The sequence below is a fragment of the Hoplias malabaricus genome, chromosome 9 (assembly GCF_029633855.1).
Source record: "Hoplias malabaricus isolate fHopMal1 chromosome 9, fHopMal1.hap1, whole genome shotgun sequence".
Classification (NCBI taxonomy): Eukaryota; Metazoa; Chordata; class Actinopteri; order Characiformes; family Erythrinidae; genus Hoplias; species Hoplias malabaricus.
The window spans coordinates 36,129,729-36,142,391 of NC_089808.1; the positions used below are offsets into that span (position 1 = coordinate 36,129,729).

General features: G+C 38.5%; 1 protein-coding gene across 3 annotated transcripts in view; it reads left to right on the forward strand.

Moving 5' to 3' along the window:
- Positions 1-12,663, forward strand: part of atp6v1h (ATPase H+ transporting V1 subunit H) — a 60,145-nt gene that overhangs the window by 13,574 nt on the left and 33,908 nt on the right. For all 3 annotated transcript variants that reach the window (XM_066681878.1, XM_066681877.1, XM_066681879.1), the window contains 4 exons: positions 743-842; positions 1,048-1,137; positions 2,277-2,390; positions 11,786-11,890. In XM_066681878.1, coding sequence (XP_066537975.1) covers positions 743-842; positions 1,048-1,137; positions 2,277-2,390; positions 11,786-11,890 — 409 coding nt within the window. The remainder of the gene's footprint in view (positions 1-742; positions 843-1,047; positions 1,138-2,276; positions 2,391-11,785; positions 11,891-12,663) is intronic.

Sequence of the window (12,663 nt, forward strand, 5' to 3'; positions counted from 1 at the left end):
TCCTTGATTTAAAGAGAATCATCTTATTACGTCGAGCCCACCTGTCAGTAGTATGTTCAATGGTGCTTTATAATGTTGTAGCACAACCATACAAGGTTCAGCTGATGCGTGAATGTCTTAGAACATGGACCAAAGGAACATGGCCAAAAGGATTTCAGTACTCAGGATTGGTCCATTGTACCAGTATTGCTTGTAAACGATTATTCACCAGCGAAATATGGTCAGTTATTGGGAACAAATTGAGCTGATATTTACTTCACTATTCACAGAGTAGTGTGTTAGCATATCGTCATAATACAGCACTCGTATACATACTCATTCAAGACCCTCCGTTTAATCTTTTCTGTCACATGAAGACTAAACAATTGCTTATGTTACTGAGTTGGCTGTGAATCAGAGTGTGCTGCCTAAAAGTGGTAAAAGCCCACACATTAGGTTCAATGAAGGCAATATAATCCCTCGCCATTGCAGTTGTGTTGGCCTAAATGCCTGCAATCCATTTCACCATCTCAGTCTCCAGCCTACAAAAGTATTTTCACTAAAACAAGGATTTTTCTCTCATCAAGTTTAATTGAAGTGTATTGCATGTGATTACACTTTCGCTGCCTTTATACAGTCAATGACTCTTTATACTCACTTTCCTCTTAAATGACTGATTCATGTCTTTGAGAACCCTCACTACATTTACCCACATTTACCCATTGATGGACTAACTCAGGAGAGTTTTTTAACCTTCTTTCAGGGGCCAGATGATCTCTGGAGAAGACTGTGAGTTCATCAAAAAGTTTGAGGTAGCTCATTCCGAGGAGAAGCAGGCAATTCTGACAAAGGAAGGACACCAGGTAGATAATGACTGTCTTATGTCAGTGGAGTAGATGTAATGTAATGTGTATTGATACATTTCCTCAAAGTAGGCCTTAAAACCTAGCCTTACTAAATAGTTGGTGCTCTGTCTTATGAACAATTTATATACATTCAAAATCATTTTGTGTTTGTGTATATATATATATCTAACATTTTAATTCTATATCAATGTGTCTGTCACAGTGTGCAAAGACTTTCCTCAATCTCATGGCCCACATATCAAAGGAGCAAACAGTTCAGTACATCTTAACCCTGATTGACGACACTCTGCAGGTAAAAACAAACACACATGTATTTATAAGGTGATCAAAGTTGTAGGATACCGTATTAAGTTTCACTCTTTAAAGTAGCTCAGCAACAATGAGAAATCTTCTTTTGATTTTTAATTCAAAAGGTTTAATGTATGAAGCAATTATTTCTTTGTCTGAACACTGAAATGTGTATCAGTGAAATTTTGTCCAATTTGAAACAGATCCACTTAATTACTATGTTAATTTCACTCAATTCCAAATCTCTGTAGAGACAGACAAGGCTGAGAGCATTCTGTTACAGACTGTATTCCTTATTAAGATCGCTCTGAACAAAGCGTTAGAAAAATCTGCCTCACGTTTGAGCATTCAACTTTGCATCAACACTGTGTTTTGTGTTTTCTCCCTCAAAGTCGACGCTTGAGTTAGTTGTGTTTTGACTTTGACAAAGTGGAGGTGGCATAAATAGGGTTCGCCAAAGCTGACTGTGATGAATGATTCCTCGCCCTTCGACATCCAATAAAGTGAATCAAACCCATCCTGCACTGAAGCTCAGTGTTTGTCCTCACTGAGGCCCTGACACTTTGACTTACTGCAGTGCTTTCTGCAATCTTTCTCTGCTGAAATGATACTAGACTCTTGCTGTGTTTAGTTTTTGGCACCTGAATCGATTCAAGTCATAAACACTCAATAGACTTTAAGTGAAGTGGCGTACGTGAGGTTTCTCTCATAGCTATATCCACTTTAAAAAGCAGGAGAATTCATATGCAAATGACTAATTAGAAGCCCAAACTAAGGCTTTGCTTTTAGGTCTCTTGAGTTAAAGCATCCACCTCGGGAATACTGAGGAAATTAGGATTCTTTTTCCTGGCTATTCATTCCTTAATTGTTACAAATTCTTAAAGGTTGAGCAGGTCTCAGATGTCATGATTTAGTGCCTGAAAAACAGCAGGACTGTTGCAAGCATCTGAATGGAAGCAAAGCAGTGTTTCCCATCATTAAACCCTAGCTGACTTGAATGGTGACTGTTATTTGCTGGTTTAATTAACTATGACCTTTGGTCGTATCTGAATCAGTTGATTACATGTGAACGTTAAAGATGGGAAACATAATAAACTCTTTCCTTTCAAACCAGAGATAATAACTCTTTCATTTCAAATGCAGGAAAACCACCAGAGGGTCAACATTTTCTTTGATTATGCCAAGAAGACCAAAAACACAGCATGGTCCTATTTTCTTCCTATGCTGAATCGACAGGACCTCTTCACTGTTCACATGGTGAGTTGGCATTACTACAGTTAGAGGGAAAGAGTTAATTAACCCCCGACCACCACCACAAATTCCATAATTAAAATAATAATTATAATTAGTTGCATTTTATAGCTCCTTTTACAACCATTATGTTGTTGTGCAAGTGTTTTTTAAACAACTAAAAAAGCAGGGTTAATACAGTTGAAGTGTTGTGAAAATGGAAATGTTCTGAGGTGGGTTTTGAAGGAGGACAGAAGTGAAGGACAGAGTCGAAAAGGTAGAGGTAAAGAGTTTTAAAGCTTGACAGCATGACACTAAAGGATCCTCCCCCCATATTGAGTGGTCTACATTTTGATATTTCTAAGAAGTCGAGTGCCAGGTGAACTTAGCTCGCCAGAAGGGTTGTAAGGGCTGTAAAAGCTCAGGTAAGTAGTCGGAGCTAAACCATGTAAGGCTTTATATGTAAGCATCAGCATTTAAACCAAATGCACTGTGTTGTGTGGGGTCAGGGAGCTGGAAAATGGATAGGAGAGATGAGCAGATTTTTTTAATATGAGAGAGAATTCTAGCTGCTGAGTTCTGAATATATTACAGGGGATGTAGGATTTTGCAAAGAAGCCTGATAAAGAGTGATTCATAAAAATTAGGAGGCAAGAAGATGCAAGAATGGACCAGAGTTTGTCATGCTACAAAGAGGCTGAAGACATGCCACGTTACAGAGATGAAAATACACTGTCTTTGTCAGAGACTTAATGCGGTTTTCAAAAGAGAGAATGGGAGCAAGAATTATAGCCTATTTGCAGACTTCTGTGGAAGAGTCACTCCATCTGTGTTAACTCTAAAATCGGAAATTCTTACTATGGAATAAGGGTCAAATAGTAGTAGAAGTACAATTTCAGTTTAAATGGGATTCATTTTTAATACTTTAAAATGCATCCAGAGTTTGATGTCATGGATACAGGATATTAATATCACAGAGGTTTTTTTTTGCAAATATGTATCTGAATATCATCCGTGTGGCAATAAAACGGAAGGCCGTGCTGGCGAATGTTATCACCTAGTGAAAGGTTATAGATTATGAATGACTAATGCCCAGTGACTAAATGTCTTGTGTAGAATGTGTTTTCCAAGAACAACAAACTGCAATCAAAAGTTTACACACATTAAGTTTATTTGGCTGATACTAAGTAAAAGATGAATTGAGGTAAGGTCCAAATATACTTTTTAGACACGACACACTGTAGTTGTGTGGTTTCAACTCTCTCCAGGAGCTTATTCAATGTAAGCTACGTGTTCAAGTATAGCAGCATCATGGCTGAGATTTTTAAAGAATGGATATTACAGAAGATAAAGCCAAATACCTGTGAGCACAGAGTCGAGTGAAGGGTCTTTTTGAATATTTTGTATGTTTTCAGCTTTGTTCATCTCTCTTTTAACCCAAACTCAGCGATAAACTCACAACTGCAGCGGGCTACTGGGCTTGTGTTTTTCTCCACCTGTTTTCAGAATGTGACATCACCAGTCCTACAACAACTCCCCCTCCCTGTGGCTCTCTTCAGTGCACGTGAATGAACTTTATGACCTTGTACTTAAAAGACACAGAACAGAAATTAGACATACCACACACACGTCATAAATACTGCCCTCATTTTGAGATACTGTCCAAAATTTAAGAAACTGAGGTATACGTTATTATCGGTATACTGCTTAACCCTAGTTTGGAGAGCTGAAGTATGAGTAGAATATCTCATATCTGAGGCATAGAGATTGAAAGAGGAAACTGTTAATTTGGTGTTTGAAAACTTTTGAAAAAATCACAAGACAAACAAGGTAAACGGTGAAGGCATTTGGTGATTTGGGGCCACGACGCATCCTTCTTTTATTGCTCTCCTAGGTCCAAGCTGGGATAGGGTAGCTCTTGTCCTGGCTCGCTTCCCTTTCAGTAACTTTCAGTAAGTTATACATTGGGGATTCCTCAATTTAACCAAAATATTTAAGCTTCAAGTGAAATGTGTCTCAAGTGTAAATGATCTCCGCGTCAGTCAGCTCTGGACTTATGTTATGATGCTAAGTCATAAATTCTGCCCCTGGGAGAGACTCAATTTCCACAACAAGCCTGCATTTCTGCATTCCACCTCCTTTGGTTGCTTTACCCCCAAATCTCTTGATCCTGAGTAAATGCCGGCACTGTAGAGAGACAGGATTTCTTCAGGACAGGAGCTTTATGAAACAGATGAGAAGGTAGAAGTTTTAAGAGCAGTAGAAAAAGTAAGTGTCAACCCTTAGATATTGCAGAAAGAGACATTCTACAAGGCAAAGAGATGGAAATCTTATTGGTAGTGTCAGTAAATGTGAACTGAAATGCCAATTGTAGATTTTATAGATGGTGGTAAAATGAGGACCTGTAGAACAGATTAAGTCCTGTCTATGACCTTGTGAGTGTGTGTGGGAAAAGCAACAAGTTGTTTCAGGCTAAATCAAATCCAGCACAGGGAAAACTCAGTTGTTAATGAGCAGAGAGTGTTTGTGTGGATATTAAATTCCCTCTGTAAAGTCATAGCTGGGCATGTACTGAACTAGCTAGAGTGAGTAATTCATAGAGCTCAGGCAAATGAACAAACTGCCTCTACTGTAGCTACTCAACAGAAATATTTTCTGTTGGTGATTGTGTTCTAAGAACTTCATTAAAATGGCAGTTATTTACCCAGACATTAAGTCAAATGAAACAGGACTGGGTTTCCCAACATGAACTGTTCTGAACCAACATGTTCTGGTAGGGCAGGGGGAACGTGGGTTGAGGGGTAGTTGATGCCACATAATTAGTTTAATTAGATTTTTGTCTCCAGATGGTGAAGCAATTGCAAAGTTTTTTTGGCCATATTTACTAATTTCTGTTCCTTTACCAGCATTAGTCTCCCTGGTGCTGTGCAGGCGCAACAAACAGATTTTTATTATTCCATTTAGTCATTGCCAAAAATCACCTGAAGCCAATAAGCTGGAAAGGTGAAGGTGAGCTCAGGCATCTTCATTTACCCTAGACATCCATCAGCTGAAATCAATCAGTAGCATCTGGTGCTCACACTTGAAGCCATGTCTTGGAAAATGCATAACATTATTTTGTGAGCATTTTAAAGGCAGGAATTAAGTTCTAAATGACAATTCCTACTGTGATTCCCAATGATTTCATAAATGGTTATTAATGATAACGTTTAAGGATTTCAGCAGGTAGGCTGTTACGCACTGTTGAATTGTTGTAACCACAGGATTACACTGTCACTGCACTTGGCAAATAAGGCTTGGATATTACTTTCACATCAGTAAAATACATATTGCTGCAGGCGTAGTGTTTAAAAACACGTTTTAGTCTGTGAAAGGCTAAAACGACTAATGATACTTGATATTACATCAGTGAAACTGAACCAAAAAACCCCACCTTGCTTATGCTTCCAACAGCAGAAAGATCTAATGATACATAACATCATGAAGTGTGTAATGAGCTGCTTTTTAACCCTGGGGCGGTGTTCTTGACTTGTATCCAAAGAAAGTACGTTTCCAATGTGACTTTATGAAATCTAAAGGTCGTAACTGTCAGCTTATATCGTCTCTCAGTGGGAGTGAAGTGTAACTTTTGCTGTGCTCCTGAGATGAAGGAAAAAGCAGCCTTACTGATGTTATTGATCGTGCTTGAAAGGTCAGGAGTAAATCAGATCAGAGTCAGGAGACACACCCAAGTTTGTCACTTGAGGCCAGAAGCTGTAAAATCTGATTTTCTAGTTTGCTTAATACTTCCTTCCTCTTTATCTGTCCTGGTAAAAAGAACATAAGCTTTTTTCCATTTGTGTAAACAGTTCCTGTTCATCCTTAATGTATCACTGCATTTAGAATCATTGCCATCTGACCCTCCGCATATATAACTGTGTCACTAGGAAATTTATGGGCAATGACTCATTATTATAATTTTAAGTAGCAGCAAACACAAAGAAAGTAACAGAGAATTGAAAACAGGAGCTGTGTGACTGCAACACGACCTGCCGCCCAACATTAAATCAATCCTTTTTAAAGTCCTGAATCTCTGTCAAATTTGTGGCAAAACCATGCATAAAATGTTCCAACATGACACTAACATTCTTTAGGTTTCACTCTGCTGTTAGAGACTAAAAATGTTCAAACTAAAAAAAGGCTGAAAATGAAAATTCCAAAGTGTGGAGCTTTATAGCTTTTACAAATTTCTCTGACTTTGCCTCAGTATTGCCATCAGTCAAGCGTTTTAAATAAACTCTCTAATGACTTTTGTAGTTGCAGTTGACTTTACTGCTTTTCCATAACCAGCAATCTGATTGGCTCTTATTGCTGAAAGGCAGGACTTTATTCATCAACACCAAGCTGATTGGCTCTTTATGCTGAAGAACTGGACTTTATCCATAAACAGAATCCATGTTCAGAGTTATGGGAATTTCAACCGGTAATCTTTCCCTTATTATAAAAGTTTCTAGTTTTAAGTCGCACAACAGCTTTCGTCCCAAAAGTGTCCCAAAAAAGCTTTTATCACGTCCCTTGGGCTATTTTCACTGGCCCCAGGACAGCAGTGTTTGGAGCCCTGGACTGTGTGTGTCACTCATTTGAGTCACAGCGCTCATCATAATGCACAGATCTGATTGGCTGAGTGGCCTCATGTGATATGCAGAAACCATGTGATTATTCTTGTAATTTCCTGGAGAGCTAAATCTGAACCGTGATGAATAGAAGAGTCACACCATTTTAAACAAACACTCTTAAAAATTAAACAGCTCTTAATGGTTTATCATCTACATGTCCAGGTCCGGATAGGACAGTGTCCGGACCTGGACCGCGGTCCGCCTATTTGTGACCCCCTGTTGTAGAGCATTAAAGAATGCTCTCTGTAGTTTATTCAATGTTCCCACCTTTAAATTTGTTGAGTGCTGCTGAGGCCCTACACTGAAGGCAGTTTGTCTTTCTCAACGTCTTTCTTTAAACATTCTCTTTTTAAGCCGAATGTAAACTTCAAAAGATAGAATAACTGAGGGAAGATAAGCTAGTGCAGGACCCACTGTTGAACATATGCATGAAAAGAAATCAGCATTTGTCAGTTTAAGCCAGCACTGTTAGAGACCAGCTCAGTGCGCTGACACAGATGACAGTGTGACGTGGACCATTTGCAGTCAGGGAGAGATCACAGAGCAAACAACTTGAGGAGTTCTTTTCAGCAGCCAGCACATAGTGTACCAGACGAGTTCAAACCGCTTCACTGCTTTGGAAAAAAATTACATGTAATACATGGTGGCTGCTTTCCCCCTACTAATGTCACACTGCCTTTTTTTATTCATGCTATTAGGTGATCAGAGCTTTCATAATTTCACCAATGTTGGTTTGAGCAAAGTCCAGCAATAGGTTTAATTTTAAAAACAGGTTTTCTCTTTTTTTTCTGCATTTTTCATGTTTTTTTCCAGCGAGATAAATAAGAACACGAAGGCCGTAGGTGTTGCTATTAATACATGTACCTACAGGTTTAAAAAAATCATTTACAGGAAGATTGCTGTTAACTAGAAGCAAAAATGGCTGGAGTGGCCATTTTCATTAATTTTCTGCTCAATTGCCCATTACTTATTGGCATTACCCCTAAGCCTCTGATTAGAGTTCACTAATTATAGCTCAGTTCATCAATAATTCATCACAGGCATCTCTCTAAACACTCAATTAAAAGCTTAATGATTTTTGTGAATCCTCTACTTTCAAGGGCACCTGCTCCACGCAGTCTGCAGCAGAGGTGTTCGTCACGGCTTAATTAGCCTCTGGACAGACGGAATTGGCAGGGGGCTGAGGTGCAGCGAGACCTTAAAAAAGATGGTGTTGATCCCTTCAGCCGTCCTCACCTCGGCTCTTAATGAAAGAGGCTACATTTCACCCCGCTGTGTAAATGTCACACTGGGGACATTAGTGGAGCTCTGAATTCCCTCACTGCTGTGTCTTATACCTGGTGATTATGAAAATATATTTCAAATGCTAGCAGGATGTGGCTAGTAATTAGTCATTGGACCAGTCCACTACAAACGGGTAGTGCTAATACTTGCTGTGTCATTCATTATGAAGAAATTATCTAAAGACTGAAAAATAAAACATTAGAAAATGCAATTTATGGAAACTGCCACCCACCAAACTCTGGAAGCGTTGGGGTTCATCAAAGAAATTTTGAAATCTATCAAATACTCAACAGATACATGTTAGTTTTCTCAGTTTTATGAACATCATTGTTACCTGTGGTTCAACTCATTCACCCTCTTAGATATGGAGGTTTACCCAGGAATTCACTGGTAATTAAAATGGAAGGCATTCAGTGTGAACATGAAATGGAAATCCTTGTCCAAGGATTTACTTACGTGAAACTAGTTTGAATTTCGTTTACATAAACGATGACAAAATATATATGTTGATGATCCTGTTTTTCACATTAAAAACTAGACAAGAACGAAATAAAAGTGATTTAAAGATGAGAACTATAATTAAATATTTTTGCACTTTTTGTGAATAAATAATAACAGACTGAAATTCGATGAATTATTTCGGATTTGAAAGCATATTTTAAAAAAATCTCCATTAAAAAGCTCTATATTTTGCTGTTGCGAGTTCACATTTCATCTTTTCTGCTTCTCAGAGCTGCTGCTAACAACACTCTGAATTTAATTTACTGCGGTATCTGAATTAAAACGATATGAGTTGACACTATAAAATTTTATAAAAAAAATCTCTTTCTCACAGCCCTGTGACATTGGACAGATATTGCTATGAAGTATACAAAGTTATTTTTAAAGTTGTGTTCCAGAGTTGTCCCACTGCAGCAAATCTTTTAATGGTATCAATGTTTTTAGTAAAGCATCAACTCCCAAAACGTTTTCCTCAAGCATAGGGGAGCCGCTTGTATCAACTGTTGGCCAATGATTCATTGAGATAAAACATTTGGAGTCCACTCTTGCCTCAGTTTTAATTGCTTTCTGCAGGGCACTTTAAACTTAGCTAGTAATATTCCAACCATAATTTTGAATGTTAATGTTTTTTAAATGTACCATGACATTTAAGCTATTTTTATGATTTATTTATTTCTATTTTTTAGTTTTAATGAACTTAAACTAGACTAAAACCAACATTAATGATGAAATTACTATAATGAGATTAAAACTAAAACATATTTTAAGTAAAAAAAAAACTTTAAGTTCAAGTTCAAAGAGTTTATTGTCATTTGCACAGTAGGGAACAGATTCCATGTACAATGAAATTCTTTCTTTGCTCCAAGAATGCCAACTGAAAGAGAAAATACAACGAATAACTAGATAACTAATAAAGTGCAAAGTTCACTGAGATTATATACATAGGTGAACGGTAAAGTGAACGAGTGCTACAATCACAAACAGCAATAAGTAGAAACAATCGTTTGTGTGACAGTAAATGACAGAGGGATGTAAACATGTTGACAGTAGAATACAGGGTTATTTCTGAGGTAGGTTCAGGAGTCTGATGACAGTGGGGAAGAAAGAGTTCTTTAACCTAGTGGTCTTGCTTTTGACACTTCTGTACCTCCGGCCTGAGGTCAGAAGTGTGAACAGTCCATGCTGGGGGTGGATGGGGTCTTTAAGAATGGAGGCAGCTCTCCTGCGGACTCTCTTGTGGTAGATGCTTTGCAGAGAGGGTAGTGGAGTCCTGGTGATCTTCTCAGCAGTCTTCACCACTCTCTGCAAGCGTTTTCGGTCCATCACAGTCGTGCTGCCGTACCACACGGCGATACAGCTGGTCAGGAGGCTTTCGATGACACAGCTATAAAAATTTCTGGGGATTCTGGGTGACATTTCTCAGCCGCCTCAGGAAATACAACCGCTGCTGAGACTTTTTGACCAGCTGCATGGTGTTCAATGTCCATGCGAAGTCCTCACTGATGTGGACGCCCAGGCAGAGACTAAAACTACAGCTGGCAAAAAAAGAACACAGCATAAAACCGCATACAATACTTTCGAAGTATGAACAGAAGCTGACATGTTACAAGGGTCTCATAAATGCAAATACATTTTTGAGAGAAATGTATTTTTCTGTTTATTTTGACACATGACACACAGCCAGAACATTACCTGTAAACCTAAACACCCCCCCCCCCCCCCATCCTGTTTAACTTTTAAAAACCCTATAGTTAGGTTCACCAACCCATAGCAATTTGCACACCTTGAGTAATGCAGTTGCTAGCCCCAATTCTAAAGTACTGGTCGCCGGTTCGCTCCCCAGGACTGACAGGAACATCCATGGTTGAAGTGCTCTGGAGCAAGGCACTGACCCCCCCCATACCCCCCCCCCCCCCAATTGCTCCCCGGCCACCGGGAATAGCTGCCTGCCTCTGGGTGTGTGTTCACATCACCTAGTGCACCAGTGTGTGTTTGTGTGTTCACTGATACAGATGGGTTAAATGCGGAAAACACATTTCGTTGTACGTTGTACTATGACATGTAATTGCAGTCTCTCCAGCCCTTTCCCTAGTATGCCAGAGCTCTTAAGTTCTGGTTTTGGATGCCCATTGTCTGGCACATCTGTGATTCTGCTGCTCAAACATATCTACTAAACCTGACAATAAACAAATGAGTTTAATCAGGTTTGTTTGAACAGGAAACGAACCATGCTGTGCTGGACTGAGATTTTGGATTTGATTTTAATTTATATTGACCCGTAAGAACTCCACACCTCATATGCTTGTCTGTTATTTGTCTCAAATGAATAATCCTTATATGCTTAACAGTTTGGGCTATGACTAAGCTTACTGTAAGGTGTAATATTACTGCTGGCATAAATATATATTATTATTAATGTGCTCATTCTTTATTAATATAGTCTGCTCCTGCACTGCTGTAGCATACTGTGCTCTTTGAGGAAGGTTTTACACTAGATTTTGGAACATGGCCGCTTCCCTTCAGCCACAAGAACAGTGATGTCAGCTTGGCTTTTTGCTACAAGTTTAGAAGCACACCATTCTCTAGACTGTCCCAAAATGATTATATTCAAATTCCAATTACACAGGATCTCTGTGTTTTTATGTGTTGTGAGCATCAGTGCTTGACTGTCCTGTTCTTTACTTTATGGTGTAGCTTTTATCGCACCGAGATTTCACAGCAACAGTTCCTCCAGTCGACCAGGGCAGCTCTAGCAAGGTGGAAATTTGACAGACTGATTTGTTGGAAATGAAAACAAAGATATCCTATCACACATTGCATGCCACAACTTGTTTTTCAACCCTTTTTTACTGCCAGTGTTTATAGAGAGGCATGGCTAAACACTTAATTCTTTTGTTATAATAAAAGTAGTGTCCACTTATGCTCTTTTATATAATTTGGACAGTAAAAAAAAATATTTAATTGTTTTAATACCTCTATTAGGCTGCAAGGATCATTGCCAAGCTGGCTGCCTGGGGACGAGACCTTATGGAGGGGAGTGATTTGAACTACTACTTCAACTGGATCAAGACTCAGCTTAGCTCCCAGGTACAGTTAACGTTTTTCAGTTCTGCTCCATGACTTGATGACTTAGAAGTAAATGTTTTTTTTTTATGTTTTTAAGCCTTTGTCTGTCATCTTCAGGCTATGGGCTTACACAAGTTACTTTTGAGTTACATATTTGCATACTGTGACGTGTCAGTTTAGATATGTGATTCATGGCAGTCTTGTGAAGACTGGGAATAACAATAACATATCGGTTGCAACTTTAACATTTAATGTATATGTTGTTATGTGTTAGGTCAGTGCTGGTAGTACACGTTCATGTCCAAATTTCCTTTGGTCCATAATTTATCTGAGCTTTCCACAAATCCCTTATAACTAAAGTAACAATTGAATTTATCATTTATTTAGCAAATCAAATCAAGATTTGGTCACATGACTTTGGTTATTTTTTTACATAACCAGTCCCATGCCAAACCCAAATGTGGTAGCAATTAAAACTGTGAAAATTACATGTTTCAATGCTTAAATATTTAAAACCCCCAGACAAAGTTTTTATGCTGAAGAAAATGTTATTAAAATTCTACTAAATTTAGTTGCACAATGCTTATAGTTTCTTTACGTACCTTGACATTTTTAACCAGCCAGGATTCTGTGTTTTTTGACTGTTGTGTTAGATTCTTCAGCTATGTTTTCCCCAGTTTCTCAAGATGGAGTGTAATAAACAATGTCACTCTCAAGCTACAGACTTAATTCTGAAGCTGACGGTTTCTCATCAGCTTATGTCTTTAATGTCAGTTTCTTTCTCTTTGGCATTT